The sequence below is a fragment of the Budorcas taxicolor genome, chromosome 7 (genome assembly GCF_023091745.1).
Source record: "Budorcas taxicolor isolate Tak-1 chromosome 7, Takin1.1, whole genome shotgun sequence".
NCBI classification, from domain to species: Eukaryota; Metazoa; Chordata; class Mammalia; order Artiodactyla; family Bovidae; genus Budorcas; species Budorcas taxicolor.
In genome coordinates, this window is record NC_068916.1 from 13,787,056 (window position 1) to 13,809,101 (window position 22,046).

The following is a 22,046-nucleotide window of genomic DNA, read 5'->3' on the forward strand; positions in this document are numbered from 1 at the left end:
GACAAGACAATCAAATGTGTCTTTTCTAGACTAGAAGGAAGAGTGTCACCAGAAGCAAAAACCATCTAAAGAATAAGGGAAGCAGATTGAAAGAGGGAAATTAAAAAGATGTGCCTGGGACTTCTCTGGCAGTCCAGTGGTTGAGACTCTGCCCTTCCAATGCAGGGGGCATGGGTTCCATCCCTGTTAAGGGAGCTAAGATCCCCCATGCTGTGTGGTGTGGCAAAAAAAAAAAAAAAAAAAAAAAGCCTCTTGTGTATGTGAATTATTTTGTTTCTTTAAAAACTTTTTTTTCAGTTAAAAAAACTTTAAGCTGATATAGCAGCATCAACAAATGTTAATTCTGGAAAGTGTTAACAGGTGTCATTTAAAAAATTACACTGTGTATATTGTTTTAGCTATTTAAAACCTGGTCATTTTATAAAGAGAAACAGGGAGAGGCTGCTTGAACATTTTATCTGGATCCCTTGAGACATCAGAGGCAGGCAACTGAGGTAATACACGGCTATGTCCCAAACCAGCAATAGGATGATAAGGTGCAAGTGAAAGTTAGAGAATTATAACAATCAACCTGTTTTAAAAGAGACAGATTTCTACTCAGAAAGAGATGCGTCTGGTCATAGTAGAGTGAGTACAATATGAGTAAATGAGAGATGCTCTAGCATTGGTGCCAAGTGCAAAGAAACACGTGAAGAAGCTGACTGACAGACAGGAGGACCGTGGGTGGCTTAGTTCTAAACCGTCTGATGTAGGTACTCTCCTCACAGGTCCCCTTGGATGAGCCTATTGCATAATACCTGACTTCATGTCCAAACATTCACTGAGAGACGTTAGGATACCTGGCTGGCATCACAGTGGAATGATGCTTGATGTCTTCTTTGACTTGCCACATAGGAGATGTGTCCTTGGGAATGGCAGAAGGATTGAGTGAGACCAGAGCTCCTGGGCAAGAGCGATCACAGATGGGAATAGGCTTAGGTGTGCTGTAACTTTTCTCGGAAAAGATTGTTGAATGAGGTGGTCACAGGCAGTATACTGTCTCTGTACCCCTAGAGGTTCAATTTCCAAAGCTCCTCATTAGCCAAACAATTTGATTGTCGCTGTGATCCCAGGGCAGTGCAAATCTGTAAAGGCCAAGACTCTGGAAAGGAGGAATCAGAGTAGCTGCTTTCCTGATCCTATGAGACCAGTTGTACACCCTGTAGTTTTTTCCATCTGAGTCTGCTCACCTCCTTTTCTAATTCTTTAAATATGAGCACATCATCTTTCTCTAACTGGATTCCAGTTTTCTTCTTTTGCAATATGAGCAAAGGAATCTCTACTTAATTAGTTACATCATAAAGTCTAATACCAAGTTTATATGTGAAAATGCAGTTATATATGTGCATATAATTAGTATATCTTTAAACGTTACTTTAAAATTGGAAACTCTCAGGAGTTTTTCTCTTTAACAGTTACTAATGTCTCTTCTGGAGAAGGCAATGGCACCCCACTCCAGTACTCTTGCCTGGAGAATCCCATGGACGGAGGAGCCTGGTAAGCTGCAGTCCATGGGGTCGCTAAGAGTTGGGCAAGACTGAGCGACTTCACTTTCTCTTTTCACCTTCATGCATTGGAGAAGGAAATGGCAACCCACTCCAGTGTTCTTGCCTGGAGAATCCCAGGGACAGAGGAGCCTAGTGGGCTGCCGTCTATGGGGTCACAGTGTCAGACACGACTGAAGCGACTTAGCAGCAGCAGCAGCAGCAATGTCTCCTCAAACTTAATTTTCACTGTGTATATTTCTATAGCAGATAATAATTTATTTCCTGACAACTGTCTCTGGTCAATACATAAAAGTCTGATATTCCCTTCTTTTTTTTTTTTTTTTAGCTTTCACAACCGTCTTTTCTAATCTTTTCACAACAGTTTCATACACTTTGGTGTATTTTAGGGGAGTGTGGGTTGAAATTATATAAAGAACTCATATGAATTAAAAAGAAAAAGACGGACTTCTGGTGGTCCTGTGGCTAAGACTCCAAGCTCCCAATGCAGGGGGCCTGTGTTCGATCCCTGGTCAGGGAACTGGATCCTAAATGCTGCAACTAAAGATCCCAAATGCCACAACTAAGACCAAGTACAGCCAAATAAATAAATAAAAATTTAAAAATAATAAAAAAGATAACTCATTTGAGATATCACAAACATATATTTTAAAGAAAAAGAAATTAATATGTGGAAGAAACTCTCAACCAAATAATAAAAAGAGATATATCAATTAATGAAATGATTTTTACATTAGGTTATCAGTTTACTTGAAAGTGTATCAGTTATCAGTCAGAGCACCAAGACTTTCATCAGAAAGTGTGTATACTTGTTTCAGTCACTTAGGAGAACTCTTTGGTACAACTCAAAGGAACATTCATACCCACTTACACTCAGTAATTTCATTGCAAGCATAAAACTTGTCTCATTTCCACCAAGAAATATATACAAGAATACTCAGGTTTATTTTTAATGTGAAAAAAACAATTACAAACAAAATCTTCATCAGTATTGGGCAGGATGCTTACTTTGAAAAGTCACCATACATAATGTGAAAATACAAAGGATTAGAAATAAATTCGTTACTGATATGCCCAACAACTTGATTAAAACTCAAAGTGCCATAATGAGAGAAGCAATCAAGATTTAAAAAACTCATACATTATATTAAACTTTCAATAAGTTTGAAAAGAAGTCAATTTACAAATTGGGCAGGAACGTAATATTGGGGAGATAATACATTTAATTCTATTGCCAGTTTCATAGGACAAATATGATAAATTATTGGCAATTTCATAGGATTCAACCCAAAAGAATAATTTCAAAGAAAGTTAGTACAGGTTAAGGCTAGTGTTTGTACTGGAAGAGGAGAGCATGTTGTGACTGTGAAACACTTCAGGTAATGACATTGCTCTATTTTTAACCCTTACATATAGGTTCATATCATGTTCTTATCTATTCTTTCAAAACTACAGATAAATCTTATGCACTACTTAGCATATACTATATTTAAGAAGTTGGGGGAAGGCCCGCTATCTTCATAATTCTAAACACATTCTCCCATGTTGTTTAATATCGAAGAAGTCAAGCATCTTATATTTCAGAGGTCATCAGAATTTCATAGTGCTTATTGAAAATGTTCATTCAATGTAAAAGTTTTAAAAATTCTTTCAACTTTTAAATAAATATGGGTCATACTTTTTGAAAAATATCAAACAGAGTTATGGGTGTAAAAATAAATGCAGGTTTTCCACAAATCTCCTCCAGAGGTTCAAAGTCCGTAGTTCTTGCTGGAGGTCAGAGAAGTCTTAGTACAAAGGTCTCAGATGATCTGTTTCTTTTTATATTAAAAGATGGTAAACAGTCTGCCTGCAATGAGGAGACCCAGGTTCGATCCCTAGGTGGGGAAGATCCTCAGGAGAAGGAAATGGCAACCCACTCCAGTATTCTTGCCTGAAAATCCCATGCACGGAGGAGCCTGGCAGGCTATAATCTACGGGGTCGCAAAGAGTTGGACACGACTGAGCAACTAACATTTTCACACTTTCGTTCATTTATTTTTGGCTGTGCTGGGTCTTCGTTGTTGCGCGTGGACTTTCTCTAGCTGCAGTGAGCGGGGGCTACCCTCTAGTTGCGGTGCACCGGCTGCTTATTGCCGTGGATTCTGTTGTGGAGTGTGGGTTCTAGGGCATGGGCTCAGTATAAGTGTGGTGCAGCGGCTTAGTTACCTCTAAGCATGTGGGATTTTCCTGGGATTGAACCCATGTCTGGCTGCATTGTCAGGTGGATTCTTAACCGTTGGACCACCGGGGAAGTCCCTGGTGAACTATTTCTGCATCTGTTCTGTGGGGGAAGCTCTGCTTGCGTGTCAGCCAGGGAGCTGTTCCCCAGATGTGGTGCTGAAAACGAAACAACCCCTCAACCACCAATGAGGACAAGAACAGAAGGTTCCACAGTCACTCCTTCAGCTCTCCTTTGAGATCTCCATTGTTTCACCTGCATCCTCACAGAGATAATTCTAACTTATGGCCCTTCTTTTTTATGCTCGTAGGAAAAGTAATGTCCCTGTCCTTATCAAATTCCCCCCTTTCCCCCCCTTTTGTCTTTAACTCAACATCTCCATTTCAAAAGAATGTAGTTCTCCATAGAATAAATTTCCTCATAAAGATACATTAAAATGCCTTGCATTGGACTTCCCTGATGGTACAGTGGATAAGAATCCCCCTGCTGGGCTCTGTATCAACCTAGAGGGGTGGGATGGGGAGGGAGATGAGAGGGAAGTTCAAGAGGGCGGGATATATGTATACCTATGGCTGATTCATGTTGAGGTTTGGCAGAAAACAACAAAATTCTATAAAGCAATTATCCTTCAGTTAAAAATAAATTAATTTAAAAAAGAGTCCTCTTGACAATGCAGAGGACATGGGTTCGATATCTGGTCCGGGAAGGTTCCATGTGCCATGGAGCTACTAAGCCTGTGTACCACACTACTGAGGTCATGTATCACAACTAATGAGCCTGTGCTTTAGGGCCAGAAAGCCAAAACTACTGAGCCCATATGCTGCTACTCCTGAAGCCTAGAACCTATGCTCCTCAGCAAGAGAAACCACCACAATAAGAAGTCCTAGCATCACAATGAAAAGCAGCCCCCGCTGGCTGCAACCAGAGCAAGCCTGTGCAAAGCAAAGAAGACCCTTTGCGGTAAAAAATAAACAAATATAATTGAAATCGAAAAAAAAAAGTTTTGCATTAAGATCCCCAAGATTGCACCTAGTCCTCTATGACATCAATGATACAATTCATTTTAATGTGTTTTTTTTAATTTATTTCAGACTCCACCAGTGACATGTACAAGTACAACAATATAAGACGACTGAGGAGAGAACTGAAAACTCAGACACATTCTTATAAATAGGCCAATGAGAAAACTCAAAGCAAATAAGATGCTAGAAGATTATCAGTAATTACCCTGACTACCTGAACACAACTTATATTATTTCATTATGCAGACTAGAAAAAGCAGCTGATAAACATAACATGAAAGAAAACTAATCTAATCTTGTTGCTGAGGCAAGTGATAAAAATATGTGAGAACATTAAGTTTACAAAACAGGTGAATATAGGCAAGTATGGAACACAGTGATACTAGTTAACTTTATTGTGTACTTACTAGGCACCAGGCATTGTCCTAAGTAGTGCTTATAAGGGTGAACTTCTTAGAAGCAGTCATACTCCATATAGTCAAGCTAAGGCTCTCATAGCAATCAAAACCCAAAGTTAAAATGAACTTTTCATTATGTTACATAGTTATTTTCAAAGAATTTGGTGGTGGAAGAACCAGGCAAATATTCTGGTTTGCCCAGATTTTCTATCACTTTAACTCATTCCAGAAACCCCAGTGCAAAGCAAATGAGATATCCCAGAAGAAAAGATGTCCTAGATACTGACAAGTTTCTTCAAGGCACCTTTCACATTCCTGTTTTTCAGGCTATAGATGAAGGGGTTCATCATTTGAGGGACCACAGTGTACCTCATTGAAAGCACCACACTGTTTCTGGGAGAATTAGTAAAAGCAGAGCTAATGTACACACCAAAAGCTGTCCAATAAAATACGAACACAATTGAGAGGTGAGACCCACAGGTGGAAAAAACTTTATACTTTCCACTTGCTGATGCTATTCTCAACACAGAGGACACTATCTGAATATAAGAGAAAATGATTCCACACACAGGAATACCACCTAATATGCTAGATGCAAAATATATCAGGATATTGTTGATGAGGGTATCAGAACATGAAAGCTTGATGACCTGAACAACTTCACAGAATAAGAGGAGGATTTCAAGATCTGTACAGAAGGACAGCTGCAAGAGCATCAGACTGTGGAGCAGGGCATCCACAATGATAGTAAACAGAGAAAGAAGAATCAACAAGCAACAGAGACGAGAGTACACGATGACAGTGTACCTCAGTGGATGACAAACGGCCACATAGAGATCGTAGGCCATTGCTGAAAGAATACAACTATCCAAACTTGCCAACATCAGGACAAAGTGGACCTGCATGAGGCAGCCTGCATAAGCAATGCTTTGGTTCTGTGTGCGGATGTTCATCAGCATCTTTGGGATTGTGGTTGTGCTTAAACAGATGTCAGTAAAGGATAGGTTGGAGAGGAAGAAGTACATGGGGGTGTGAAAGTGGGGGTCATAGTTGATGGCCAGCAGGATGATGAGCAGGTTTCCCAGCACAGTGACCAGGTACATGGACAGGAACAGGCTGAAGACAAGAGACTGCAGTTTTGGATCCTCTGTCACTTCCATGAGAAGAAATCATGAAACACCCATCTTGTTTCTGAGCTCCATGTTATTGGTAAATCTGATGAAAAAGATGAAATAGAAAATGAAATATATCATCCCTAGACAAGCAGCAGGTCTTTCACAAGAGGAAGAAACCACCCTGGGAAGGGAAGGGGACTAATGGAGGGTGGTAAAAAAGGAAAGTCTTCTGATGCAAAATTTTCTGTTACTGTAAAAAGAACCTAAAGCTGATATAACAGTCAATAATCAAAATTAAACCTGGAAACGGTTAAGAGGGGACTGTTTTTTTAAACTTGTACTAGTCTATCTATGGGATTTTTGTAGTGGCTCGCAGGAGACACAAGTTCTATCCCTGCTTTGGGAAGATTCCCTGGAGAAGGAAATGGCAACCCACTCCAGTATTCTTGCCTGGGAAATCACATGGACAGAGGAGTCTGGTGGGCTATAGTCCATGGGGTTGCAAAAGAGTTACCCAACTTAGCAACTGAGCTGCTGCTGCTAAGTCTGCTGCTGCTAAGTCGCTTCAGTCATGTTTGACTCTGTGAGACCCCATAGACGGTAGACCCCAGAGATGGTAGACCTCATAGACGGCAGCCCACCAGGCTCCGCCGTCCCTGGGATTCTCCAGGCAAAAACACTGGAGTGGGTTGCCATTTCCTTCTCCAATGCATGAAAGTGAAAAGTGAAAAGTGAAAGTGAAGTCGCTCAGTCATGTCTGACTCTTCACGACCCCATGGACTGCAGCCTACCAGGCTCCTCTGCCCATGGAATTTTCCAGGCGAGAGTACTGGAGTGGGATGCCATTGCCTTCTCCAAGCAACTGAGCAACAACATTCTATTGATATCTATGCTACTCTGATTATTTAAAACATTTGGTAATTTTATAAGAAGAAACAGACTAGGGAGGCATTTGAAGATTCTGTCTGAATCCCCAGTGACCTCAGACTTAAACAACAGAGATAATTCCTAGGTGTGTCAAGGACCAGGAATGGGATGATAAGGTGAAATTTATCAACTTTTTTGCACACTTCTCATGTTCAAGAAACACAGAGAAATGTCAGACAATTCTTCAATCACCCTGATTGAGAATGAGCAACTATCTACTCAGGAAGAAATGGTCCTTGTCATAGCAGAGAGTCAGTAAAATATTAATAAATGAAAGGTTTTTGAGTACTCATGCAAAGTACAAGGAAATATTGAAGACGATGACACAGTTCAGCAGGAGACCCATGGATAACTTAGTTGTGATCATCTAATATATGCACGCTCTTCACAGCTTCTCCTGGATGAACCTATTGCAAATGCTGGCTATGATTTCCAAACATGGACAGAGGGAGGTTAGGTTACCTGGCTGACATCACAGTGGAACGATGCTTCACGTGTCTGGTACAGAAGAGCTGTCCTTAGAAAGAACAGAAGGTCTGAGTGAGTCACCAGCTCCTGGACAAGAGGGATCTGTTATGAGGAGTCTCAGGTGTGCTGTTTCTTTTCTGAGAGAGAACTGTCGATTGAGATGGTCACAGGCAGATTGCAGTCTGGAACTCCGGAGATTCAATTTCCAAAGCTCCTCATTAACCAGTCAATTTACTGTCATTGTGATCCCAGGACAGTGCAAATCTGTAGGTCAAGACTCGACACTGGGACTTCCCTGGTGGTATGATGGATAATCTGTCTGCCAACGTGGGGGACTCAGGTTAGATCTCTGATCTGGTACAGTCCCACATGCCACTGAGCAACTAAGTCCATGCACCGTAACTGCTGAACCTGTGCTCTAGAGCCCATGAGCCACAACTACTGAAGCCCATGTGCCTAGAGACTGTCTGCAGCAAGAGAAGCCACCGCAATGAGAAGCCTGCGCGCTGCAACAAAGAAGAGCTCCTGCTCACCGCTAGAGAAAGACTGTGTGCAGCAATGAAGACTCCGTGAAATCATAAGCAAACAAACAAGTAAATAAAAAGACTCTACACTGGAGAAATTCAGGCTAAGTACAGACTACCCACTTTTCAACATCTGTACCTGCTCATGTCCATTCCTCAATTTTTCATAGGCTCATAAGCAGTTAAAAAGTCATGGTAAAACAATAGTGGGCAAGTATAATCTGAGTACATTTATTTATATTTATCCATTATCTAATAGGTGGAGGTGGTACTCCACATTAATATTGATTAAACTATTTTTCATCTTTAAGGAATTCAATATTTTCAGGTATCTATGGATTTATCACTGCTACAATATGGCCTATGCTAACCTACAATTTTCTTGCTATATTAAAACTAACAAGAGAAAAGATGGCATTGGTAATGTCATTCCTTACCTTCTTAACATCATTTGCTTCAAACACATAAAATAACAGAAAAATACAAATGATATAAATATTTAAAATTTTAGCTGCCAAGGGCCCAGGTGGAAATTTGCTATTGATACAATATTGCTTCTGTCTTTATGTTTTTGTTTTTTTGACTGCAAGGCATGGGGGGCCGGAATCTTTGCTCCCCATGGTCTCCATCTCTCATGGAGATCCAACACGCCTCATAGCCAAAAAAAGCCAAAACATAAAACAGAAGCAATACTGTAACAAATTCAATAAAGACTTAAAAAATAATGATTCTTTAAAAATTTCAAATTAAGATTCTAAGAGATATTTCCACAACTTTGGACATGAGTTTGAGCAAACTCTGGCAGTTGGTGGTGGACAGGGAAGCCTGGAGTGCTGCAGTCCATGGGGTTGTAAAGTCACACGTGAGACTAGCCGCAAGCCTCTGCCAGAACGTAGGCCTGACTGCATGTACCCTCTTCTCTAAAATCATATGTAACACTGACCTTCCCCTCTACCTCTTTGGAGCAGTTTCTCAGCTATCTGAAATGCTGCCTTTGGGGCTATACTTCTCCTTTTGTCCCAAATAAACCTTAACTCACACATACACCCGAAAAGAGTCAGACAGGACTGAGTGACTGAACCGAACTGAGCTTGTTAATGAAAGTGAAAGTGGCTCAGTTGTGTCCGGCTCTTTGCAACCCCCTGTACTGTACTGTCCGTGGAATTCTCCAGGCCAGGATACTGGAATGGGTAGCTGTTTCCTTCTCCAGGGGATCTTCTCAACCCACGGATCAAACTCAGGTCTCCCATATTGCAAGCAGATTCTTTTACAGCTTTACCAGCTATACCAGCTTTACCATCAGGGAAGCCCAAGAATACTGGAGTGGATAGCCTGTCCATTCTCCAGTGGATTTTTCCAACCCAGGAATTGAACCGGGGTCTCCTGCATTGCAATCAGATTCTTTACCAGCTGAGCATTCATAGTCACACAATTTATAATAATCAGGAGGTGGGAGCGACCCAATGGATGAATGGATAAACAAAATGTGCTATATACAGACAGTGGAAAATTATTCAGTCTTGGAAAGGGAAGAAATTTTGCCATATGCAACAATATGGATGAGAATTGAGAATATTAGGCTAAGTGGAACAAGTCAGTCACAAAAAGACAGATTTCATTTATATGAACCATCTGAAGTATTGAAATTCATAGAAGTAGAAAATAGAACAGTAGTTATCTAGGTCTGCGAAGAGGCAGAAAAGGAGAATTCTTGTTTTAAGAGTATAGAGTTTCTGATTTGCAAGACTAAAATGTTCTTACGCTTAACACTACTAAACTGTGAGAAATGGTTCAGGTGGTAAATTTTATGTTATGTGTATTTAAACACAACAAAAAAGAAAAAATACTGTACATAGATCAATAAAGCAAATATCGCAAAACATTATTCAATGTAGGTGATGGGCAAATTGGTGTTCATTATATCATTTTTTCAACTTTTCTGTATGTTTGAAAAACTTCACAGTAAGAAATTGAAAAAGACAGACTTCCCTTATGGTTCAGTAGTTATGGGTTCAATCCCTGGTTGGGAAGCTAAGATTCTACATTCTTCACAGCCAAAAAACCAAAACATTAAAAAAAGAGAAGCAATATTGTAACAAATCCAATAAAGACTTTAAAAAAATAGTTTTCAAAAAGACATTTATTGTATCATTCCATTTATATGCAATGGCTAGAGTAGAAACACTTATAGAAACAGAAATTAGACTACGGTTTGCCAGGGACTGAGGTCGGGGAGAGTTTGAGGTGATGAAAAACACGTGGAAACAAATCTTGGTGCTGACAGCATAACATGGTGAATGCAATTATGCCACAAAACTGCACACTTAAAAATCATTAAGATTGGAAATTTTATGTTATATATTTTACTAAAATTTGAAAAATAGACTGAGAATGTAATAGGCATTTTCAATTCCTTTTATAGAATTTCAGTATCAATTTTTCCAATTTCAAAGTAGTAGATTAAATATTCTGACCTCATTATAATGCACCACTCATTGAAATTCTGGTCCTTGATTACCAGTGTTTTTACACTGCATCATAAGTTATCAGAGAAGCACTCAAGTTACCTTGACACAATGTACCTTGTGATTGTAATCAACAGAGTCCAAAGCTTCTCTGTTACCACACTAAATTTATTTTTAGTAGTCTAGTGAGCTAGAATAATTAAAATGTTTTATATTGGCTCAGGGGTAAAGAGAAGACCTAGTGACTGGAAAATAGAATTCATAAAGAAATCTATACATAAGTGGGCAATTTATACAGGTACATAAAAATGAGTTTGGATCCTGCTTAACATCAAAGGGAAAACTAAATTAATATTTCAAATGTAAAAGCCAATACTGGGAATTCTTCAGACTGTAGTACTGTTGTTTTCATTTGAACCCAAGTCTCCTGCATTGCAGGTGGATTCTTTACCAGCTGAGCCACCAGGGAAGCCCAAGAATACTGGAATGGGTAGCCTATCCCTTCTCCAGGGGATCTTACTGACCCATGAATCGAACAGGGGTCTCCTGCATTGCAGGCAGATTCTTTACCAGCTGTTGTTTTCATAAATAAGACCGGTTAGGTAATGCCATTATGTAAAGTATTAACAGCTATTAACTATGTAACTAAAACGAAGCACTTGTGTTCATACAAAACAAAACTGTACAGGATATCCAAAAAGAAGTCATACACTTAAGAAATAATTTTGCAGTGGGTATGGTTTTTGTTGTTCAGCTGCTAAGTTACGTTCGACCCTTTGCGACCCCAAGGACTGCAGCACGCCAGGCTCCTCTGTCTTCCACTATCTCCTGGAGTTTGCCCAAGTTCATGTCCATTGAGTTGGTGTGGCTATCTAACAATCTCAACTTCTGCCTCATTTTTCTCCTTTTGCTTTCAGTCTTTACCAGGATCAGGGGTCTTTTCTGATGAGCTGGCTCTTCGCATCAGGTGGCCAAAGCATTGGAGCTTCAGCTTTAGCATCAGTCCTTCCAATGAATAGTCAGGGTTGATTTTGTATAACTAACACTAACACCTTGATTGTGTAAAAAAAAAAAGCTCATGTGAATTAATGAGAAAATTATGAACAACTCAGTAGGTCTATCACAATTAGATATTTGAAAGAAAATTAATGCATCAAAAGCCTCTCAGTTATGTAATAATAAGAGGTATGTCTGTTGATGAAATAATTTTTACATTGTTACTATAAATGAAAAGGCATTGATGACTATATGGCTCCCCTCATGCTGCCATGAGAAATAGAAAAGAATACTCAGATTTACTCATAACAGCATAAAATTAGCTACAAAATTTCCATCAATATAATAAAAAATACCTATTTTGAAGTCTCCAAACACAATGTAAATATACAGAATATTGCAAATTAATTATTTACTGATACACTCCAAGATAACAATGAAATCTCCCAAGTGCAACAATGAGAAAAAAAATCAAGATAAAAGATTAAAACATAACAATTAAATTTTAATGAGTCATTAAGTTATAAATTGCAAAGGAATACATACAGAGGTGATAAGACAGTGATAGTTCATCCTATTGTCAGTTTTATGGTGCAAACATGATCAAATAATGGCACATTCATAGGAGTCAACCTAACGGAAGATCAAATGAAAGAAAAAGAATTAAAAAGTCAAGATTTCGTTTGTCGCTGGGAGGGGAGAGTGCGATGTAGGTGGGAGAAAAATTGCATTCTATAATTAAGGGATTGTTTTATTTATTTAACTCCAGGATAGGGTGGGTACATGCATGGCTATTATGTAACCATTCTCGCAGAGCTACACATAGACTTTAAGCTCCACTTTGCCTATGCTACTTTAATGAGTAAGACTGAGGAAAGATCCTTCCATATTCCTAATTCTAAATGTAATGATAATATATTTCCCCATGTCCTCATACGAAAGTTCTACATCTCAGGTCATCATAGTCTCACGAAGTGTTTATTATAAATTCTCTCATCCTTCATATGCCCCATTCCCCTGAGGCTCAAAATCCACAGTTCTTGCTAAAGATCAAGGAACTAAGGTATGAACTAAGTCTGAACTAAGGTCTGCTGCTGCTAAGTCGCTTCAGTCGTGTCCGACTCTGTGCGACCCCATAGACGGCAACCCACCAGGCTCCCCCGTCCCTGGGATTCTCTAGACAAGAACACTGGAGTGGGTTGCCATTTCCTTCTCCAATGCATGAAAGTGAAAAGTCAAAGTGAAGTCGCTCAGTTGCCATTTCCTCTAAGGTTATTCAAATCTGCAGTTGTTCTGCTTCCCTTGTGGCTCAGGCGGTAAAGCGTCTGCCTATAGTGCGGGAGACCCGGGTTCGATCCCTGGGTCGGGAAGCTCCCCTGGAGAAGGAAATGGCAACCCACTGCAGTATTCTTGCCTGGAAAATCCCGTGGATGGAGGAGCCCGGTAGGCTACAGTCCACGGGGTCTCAAAGAGTCGGACGCGACTGAGCCACTTCCCTTCATTTCACTTGTGCGGACCTCAATGAAGTCTGGAGATAACAAGAGTGCCGAGCGGGAGCTGTTCCCTAGATGTGGTGCTGAAAGTAAAACTGCTCCTCTGCCTTCCCCACTGGCTCAATGGGTAAGGATATCTGCCTGCAGCGCAGAAGACTGAGGAAACACAGCCTTGATTCCTGGGTCGGGAAGATTCTCCTGGAGGAGGAATGGCAACCCACTCCAGTATTCTCGCCTGAAAAATCCCAAGGACAGAGGAGACTAGTGCACCGCAATCGGAAGGGTTACAAAGAGTCAGACGCAACTAAGCACAACCTACAGTGAACACAATCTTCACCTTTTTAAAGTTCTTCACCACTCCCTGGACTCTCCCTTGATAGTTCCACTGTTTCTGTCCCCTCACCCACATGTGGTTCTGACTGATGGCCTCAAATTTTTATCCTTCTGGGAAGGTGATCTCACTGATCTTCTCTATTTCCCTTTTCTCCTCTCTTGTCTTACTCTCAACATCTCTTTGTCAAAGGCAAGTAGTTCTTCATAGAGTAACTTTCCTCATAGAGACACATGAAAAAGTTTTCCATGAAAGCCCTAAGACTAAACCCAATACACTAAGACATCCGTGACACAGTTAAATTTATTCAATGATGTTCCTCCGTGTTGACTCTACCAGAATGTGTAAGAAACACAGCAATAACTCAAACAGGGGCTATGTAACAATTTAGAGATGTGGGATGGGTAGGGAGATGGGAGGGAGATTTGAGAAGGAGGGGAAATATGTATACCTATGATTGATTCTTATTGATGTTTGACAGAAAACAACAAAATTCTGTAAAGCAATTATCTTTCAATTTAAAAATTAAAAAATTAAAATAAAAAAAACTAAAAATAAAAAGATGACTAAAAGAGAAGTGAAAACATACATTCTTAGGAAGAAGCCAATGAAAAAGTTTCAAAGCAAATAAGATGCCAGAGGAAGATTAAAAACATTTTCCCTGCCTACAAAACAATGATTTTATTATATTACTCAAATATTTTATCAGGGAAAACCTGATAAATATAAGAATAAAAGAAAACAAATCAAAGACTTCCCTGGAAGCCCAGTGGTTAAGAATTATGCAGGTGATGGAGAGTCAATACTTGCCTGGGGGGATAAGATCCCAAATGCATTGTGGCCAAAATACCCAAAACATAAACAGAAGCAATATTGTAATGGATTCAGTAAAGACTTTAAAAGTGGTCCACAATAAAAAGTAAAAATTTTAAAAAATCAAATTGCTGAAGCAATGGAAAAAATACAAGGACTCAAGTGTATAGGAAACTTATGAAACACAATAACACTAATTAAATTTTATTGAGGCATTGTCCTAAGTGTTTATTGTTCTTACAGAGATTAACTTTCCAGCAGTAATTAGACTACAAATGGCAAGCATAAGGCTCAAGAATAATCAATTTCAAATACCAGGGATTGGATTAAGTAGGTGACACATGATCCATTTCTCAGTGATAAGTTTGAAGGTAATACCTTATGGGTGAAGCCATGGAAATATCTATTATAAATAGAACTTCAATTAACAACAGACTCACTGAAGGACAGTCAGTTTTATTTGTCTCCAGTAATCATGTCTAGATACACCTGCATCTATTTCAGCCATCTGAGTCCATGAGGGGTATCAGCCTAATATGAAGCTTCTTCATGGAGGAATGAATGAACCTCTAATTTCCTGATCCTGCGCATTTCCTGCCTCTGAAATCCTTGTGATGAAAGATAATTATCTTTATCGTTTGAGCATATTAAGAGTCAGGATTTCTTTCTTTTATTAGAAAGAAAATTTTCCTCACTGATCAATTTCAAATATTCCACAATCATTTCAAACTGCCGAGACAATCTAATCACAAAATTTTATGGATAATGAAATAGTGTTACAGATGCTAATGTTTCCTAACATATGTCCAATTTACCAGTGACTGGTCTTAAAGATTCCTGAACTGAGGTGTGAAAGATCAACCACAATGTCTTGTAAATATGCTTTACCCTGGGGTACAATTTACATGGTGTCATCCAAGGAATCAGGCAGAATCTATTTCTGCATGACCACAGACTTGTTTAAATTCTTTCCTTGACCTACCCACCTTTTCCCACTTCCCTCGTGCTGGGAACATTCCCCACAAAATTACTATACTATGAACCTCTGCCTCAGATTCAGCTTCTACTGGCTGTAACCAAAACCTTTTGTTAGAGAATGGAAAGTTTATGTTAAACATCAGAGACCTAGACGATGACACAATCATAGAATAGAAGGTACTCTACTGAAGAGTTTCCTGAAAGCTCCCTTCATGTCTCTGTTCCTCAGGCTGTAGATGAAGGGGTTCATCGTGGGAGTGACAACGGTGTACATCAATGAAGCCACTGCAGTCTTCCTGGAAGAGTCAGGAACTGCAGAACAAATGTACACTCCAAAACCTGTCCCATAGAATAAGGACACAACTGAGAGGTGAGACCCACAGGTAGAAAAGGTTTTATACTTTCCACCCACTGATGACTTTCTCAAAATAGAGGAGACTATTTGAGTATAAGAGAAAATGATTCCAAAAACAGGAATGCCACCTAATAGGCTAATTGCAAAATAAAGAAGAGTATTATTAAAGAGAGTATCAGAGCAGGCAAGCTTGATGACCTGAACAACTTCACAGAAGAAGAGGGAGATTTCCAGTTCCTTGCAGAAGGATAGTGGCAGCACCATCAGAGTGTGGAGCAGGGCATTCCCAATGCTAATGAACAAGGAGAGTAGAGTCAGCATAACACAGAGGTGGGGGTTCATGATGACTGTGTACCTCAGTGGGTGACAAATAGCCACATAGCGGTCATAGGCCATGGCTCCAAGGAGGAAACTTTCCCAACAAACCAAAATCAGAACAAAGCAGATCTGAGTGAGGCAACCCGTGTAAGTGATGCTTGGACTCTGTGCTTGCATGTTCACCAGGATCTTTGGGATCATGGTTGTGCTTAAACCAATGTCTGTAAAGGACAGATGGGAGAGAAAGAAGTACATGGGTGTGTGGAGGTGGGAGTCAGAGATGACAGCCAGGATGATGAGCAGATTTCCCAGGACAGTGACCAGGTACATGGACAGGAACAGGTTGAATAAGATGGTCTTCAAGTTTTCATTCTCTGTCAGTCTCATGAGAAGAAATTCAGAAACAGCTGTTTGGTTTCTGGGTTCCATGATGTTGATGAATCTGATGAATAAGGTGTGGTGACAAGACAATAAAATGTGTCATCACTAGGGAAGCAGCAGTGGTGTCACAGGAAGCATAAACCATCTTGGGAATGGAAAGAGACTAAAGGAGTGGGGAGGGGAAGGAAAGCCTTCTGCATGCATATTTATGTGTTATGTAAAAAAAAATCCTAAAGGAAATCAATCCTGAATATTCACTGGAAGGACTGATGCTGAAGCTCCAGTGCTTTGGCCACGTGATGCAAAGAGCTGACTCATTGGAAAAGAACCTGATGCTGGGAAAGGTTGAAGGCTAAAGGAGAAGAGGGTGGCAGAGGATGAGATGGTTAGATAGCATCACTGACTCAGTGGACATGAATTTGAGCAAACTTCAGGAGATAGTGGAGGATGAGGAAACTGTCATGATGCAGTCCATGGGGTTGCAGAGTTAGACATGACTAAGTGATTGAATAACAATAAAAATATCCAAAGCTGATGACAGCAGAGCATAAACAGTTCCAGAAAAGGTTACCCACCCCTTGGTTGGTTTTTAAAAATATTTATTGGTATTCATAAATCAGAGATGCTTAATTATTGGTACAAAATAAAAAAGAAGTGTGAAGATGATATAAGTTATGAAAAGTGACTTGGTTCTAATCATCTGGGGTGGAAAGTGGAAAGTGGAGTTGCTCAGTCGTGTTCAACTCTCTGCGACCCTATGGACTGTAGCCTACCATGCTCCTCTGTCCATTGGATTTTCCAGGCAATAGTACTGGAGTGGGCTGCCATTTCCTTCTCCAGGGGATATTCCCTTCCTAGGGATCGAACCCAGGTCCCTGGCATTGTAGACAAACGCTTTACCATCTGAGCCACCAGGGAAATCTGGGGTATTTACTCTTTTTATAGCTTTTTCAGGATAAACTTGTACCCAAACACCTGTCCTCATTTCCAAACATTCACTAAGGATCATTAGGTTACCTGGCTGGCATCGCAGTGGAATGATGTCTGACATCTGTGATACACCAAACCAAAGATCTGTCCTTAGGAAGAAAAGGGTCTGAGTGAGTCACCAGCTCCTGGGCAGGAAGGGTCATCTATGGTAGGAGTCGGTTTGCTGCTTATATCCAAGGAAAGGACTGTGGATAGAAGTGATAGCAGATAGATTGCAGTCTTGAACCCTAGAGATTCAATTTCCAAAGCTCCTTGTTAACCAAGCAATTTAATGTTGCTGTGATCCCATGAGAGTGCAAATACTTAAGAAGATTCTACATGGGAAAATTCAGGATGGCTGCTTTCCTGACTCTGAGGCCAACTGTACACTGTCTACTTTTCTGGTCGTGTCCATTTCTAAGTTTTTCATAGAATTGTAAGAGGTTACAAGATCAAGGCAAAACACTAGTATGCAAGCATACTCTCAGTTCATTTAGTCAGATTTTACCCATTATGTAATAAGTGGGGTTGTTATTCCATATTAATATTAATTAAACTATCTTTCATCTTTAAAGAATTCAATATTTTCATGTGCTTGTGAAACTGCCTGCCAATGCAGGAGACATAGGAGACATGGGTTCAATCCCTGGGTCATAAAGATCCCCTGGAGAAGGGCATGGCAAACCATTCCAGTATTCTTGCTTAGGGAATCCCATGGACAGAGGAGCCTGCAAACTACAGTCCATAGGGTTGAAAAGAATCAGACATGAGTGAAGCAACTTAACATGCACACATCAATTTATTTCCTCTATTGTTCACTGCAACTGTATGAAATGTGTTAACCTACAATTTTCTGGATATAGTAAAACCAACAGGAAACAAGATATTGTTGTAACTTCATCCCTTACTACTTTAACCTCACTTCCTTCAAACACGTAAAATAACAGAAAAACAAAAGAGATATAAAATTTATAGAAACTAAAGCAGAAGTGGAGATTTGTTATTGAGAAATGAGAGTGAACATAAGAGTTATGGACACTGTTTGAAACCATGACTGTGAGCTTAGAGCAACAGAAAGTTTCAAAAGAAGCCTCCCAGACAGAACTGAACCAAGCTACGTGATGGCTTGGTGGCTGGATTATTGATACCCAAAAATAGACAGGAACACAAGCATATCACTAAATGAAAACATCACCCCAAAAGGGAAGAAACTTAGAGAATATGAAAAGAATAGAGAACTACAAAAACAACCAGAAAGCAAGTAACAAAATGGCAATAAGTACATCCATATCAAAGGGGTTCCCAAGTAGCTTAGGAACATCCCCTGGAGGAGGAATGGCAACCCACTCCAGTATTCTTGCCTGGGAAATCCCCTGAACAGAGGAGCCTGACAGGCTATCATCCATGTGGTTATAAAAGACTCAGACATGACTTAGCTACTAAACAATAGCCACATACCTATCAATAGCTTTAAATGTCAATGAACTAAATACACCAATCAAAAGACACAGGGTGGCTTACTGGATAACATAACAAGATCCACCTATATGTTGCTTACAAGAGACTTACTTCAGAGCTAAAGAACACAGACTGAAAGTGAGGGAATGGAAAAGATATTCATAAAAATAGAATTGAAAGAAAGCTAGTATAGCAATATTCATATCAGACAAAGTGGACTAAAGTAAGTCTATAATAAAAGACAAATAAGGACATTATAAAGACAAAAAATCAGTAAAGAAGAGGATATAATACTCATTAACATATATGCACCTAATAATTAAGAATCTAAATATATAAAGCAAACAATAACAGATAAAGGGAGAATTTCACAATAAAATAATAATAGTAGATGACTTTAATACTTCACATACATCAATGGACAGATTATCCACACAGAAAAAGCAATTAGGAAATAGTGGTCTTAAATGACACATTAGACTAGTGGCAATCAATATGGGTCTATATGATATTCTATCCAAAAACAACAGAATACACATTCTTAAAAAAACTTATTTTATTTTATATTGGGATATAGTTGTTTTACAATGTGTTAGCTTCAGGCGTATTGCAAACTGATTTATTTATACATATACATATATATCCATTCTTTATCAGATCTTTTCCCATACAAGTTATTACAGAATACTGAGTGGAGTTCCCTGTGCTATATAGTGGGTCTATATTGTTTGTCTATTTTATACATAGTGATATAACACACATTCTTTTCAAGGGCACATAGAACATTCTTCAGGATATATCACCAGCCAGGTCACAAAACATGTCTCAACAAATTTAAGAAAGTAGAAACTATACCAAGCATCTTTTCCAACCACGTATGAAACTAGATATCAATTATGGGAATAAAAATGGAAAATGATTATAAGGAAGCACTGTGCTGATTAAATTGTGCAATAGCATAACTAATGAGGAAATACAACCTTAAGTGAACAGAATTGAGGCAAGTTCTTCTAAGCAATCAAGGAAGAGGTAATATTCAGAATATAGGTAAGGACTTTCCTGGTGGTCCATTGGATAAGAATCCCCCTTGCCAATGCAGAGGACATAGAATTCGATCCCTGGTCTGGAAAGATTGCACACGTCACAGAGAACTAAGCCCATGAGCCACAGCTACTGAGCCTAAGTGCTGCAACTCCTGCAGCCTGTGCACCTAGAGCTTGCGCTCCACGATGAGAGACGTTATGGCAATGAGCGCTCCACGCACTGCGACCAAAACTAGCCCCTGCTCACTGTAACTAGAGAAAGACTGCACCCAACAAAAAATAAAATAAAATAGAATAAAGGTATGAGTTTAGAAAATAGAGAAAAAGATACCCTGTATCTCATTTCATAAGGCTAAAACCACCTGGATACCTGAAGCACACAAATTTAGAAGAATGGAAAATCACAAGGCATTCTTACTCCTGCAAAATTACTAACACGTTTTTTTTTTTTCAAAATTAAATCTAACAAAGAATAAAGATGGGTAGTGCATTCTGAAAAATCCAATTTTCCTCCAAGAACACAAGGCTGATTTTTGCTCCACAAAGACATGTTTTCTCCCATGTCTCTTTCAAGCCTTTATTAAAATGCCAATTTCTCAGCAAGCTTTCTTGCCCTTCTGTGTAAAATTGCACACATTTACTTATTCTTGTCTTTTTACCATTATTCATTGCTGTGCAGTCGCTAAGTTGTGTCTGACTCTTTGCAGCCCCATGGATTGAAGCACACCAGGCTTGCCTGTCCTTCACCACCTCCTGGAGTTTGCTCAAATTCATGTCCAGTCAGTGATGCTATCTAACCGTCTCATCTTCTGTCCCACCACCCTTTTCCTTTTGCCTTTAGTCTTTCCCAGCACCAGGGTCTTTTCCAATGAGTAGGCTCTTCCCATCAGGTGGCCAAAGTATTGGAGATTCAGGTTCAGCATCACTCCTTCCAATGAATATTTAGCGTTGATTTCCTTTAGGATTGATGGGTTGGATCTCCTTGCAGTCCAAGGGACTCTCAAGAGTCCTCCAATGCCATAATTTGAAAGTATCAATTCTTCAGCACTCAACCTTCTTTATGGTCCAATTCTCACATCCATACAAGACTACTGGGAAGACCATAGCTTTGACTATATGCTCCTTTGTCACAAAAATGATGTCTCTACTTTTTAGTATGCTGTCTAGGTTTGTCATAACTTTCCTTCCAAGTGTCTATTCTCCATAGCACCTTTCACCATCTGTCAGTTGATATTTTTCTTATCGCATTGAATTAGGTTACTGAGAGGTAGACACAGAGAAGGGATTAGCATGCAGGAGTTTGTGGGGGGCGGGGGGTGGCTCCTAGATATAACCCTTGTGGAAGAGAAGGGAAGAAAATCAGAGTAGGCAGAGAAAGTGAGTGAGGTGCAATGGAGTCCGAGAGTCAGGCTCCAGAGACCCTACAGGAAGATTAAGCCTGGACTATCCCTTCAGAGCTACTCCAAGTTGATGCAAGAGAGCAAGGACTTTAAATACCTTTAATAACTTACTAGTCAGCTATTGGAGAAGGCAATGGCAACCCACTCCAGTACTCTTGCCTGGAAAATCCCATGGACAGAGGAGCCTGGTAGGCTGCAGTCCATGGGGTCGCTAAGAGTCGGGCATGACTGAGCGACTTCACTTTCACTTTTCACTTTCATGCATTGGAGAAGGAAATGGCAACCCACTCCAGTATTCTTTTTTTTCCTGTTGGTTTTTTTTTAAAATTATTTATTTTAATTGGAGACTAATCACTTTACAATATTGTATTGGTTTTGCCATACATCAACATGAATCTGCCATGGGTGTACACGTGTTCCCCATCCTGAACCCCCCTCCCACCTCCCTCCCTGTACCATCCCTCTGGTTCATCCCAGTGCCTGGAGAATCCCAGGGACAGAGGAGCCTAGTGGGCTGCTGTCTATGGGGTCGCACAGAGTTGGACACCACTGAAGCGACTTAGCAGCAGCAGCAGTCAGCTATTAGATGCAACCCTGGAAAAGGGAATGACTTTGGATGCAGTGGCTTTCTTCTGAAGTTTGCCCCAAAGGGAGTTGACAGTGAAGGGCTGTTTGCCAGCAGCACACTCTGCCACTGGAGCAATGATTACTTCCTTCCTAAAAGATGATAAGATCAATATATCACATTGTCCTCCACAATATCTCTCGTATGTCACCTGTTTCCTCTTTTGAGTTTAAAAGAGTTATTTATCAGCAAAAAGTAGTTT

The 22,046-nt window shown here is 39.8% G+C and overlaps 1 protein-coding gene and 1 pseudogene across 1 annotated transcript; both read right to left on the reverse strand.

Annotated features, from left to right (window-relative positions):
• Nucleotides 1–5,460: 5,460 nt before the first annotated feature.
• On the reverse strand, nt 5,461–6,387 carry LOC128050495 (olfactory receptor 7G2-like; annotated as a pseudogene).
• A 9,071-nt stretch (nt 6,388–15,458) lies between these two features.
• On the reverse strand, nt 15,459–16,397 carry LOC128051561 (olfactory receptor 7G1-like). Its single transcript, XM_052644189.1, has one exon. It carries the CDS (start codon nt 16,395–16,397, stop codon nt 15,459–15,461), a length of 939 nt encoding a protein of 312 aa, XP_052500149.1.
• Between the last annotated feature and the right edge of the window lie 5,649 nt (nt 16,398–22,046).

What these genes read in the sequence shown, in the direction of transcription:
- LOC128051561 (XM_052644189.1), bottom strand. Translation starts at nt 16,397, where the DNA reads ATGGAACCCAGAAACCAAACAGCTGTTTCTGAATTTCTTCTCATGAGA.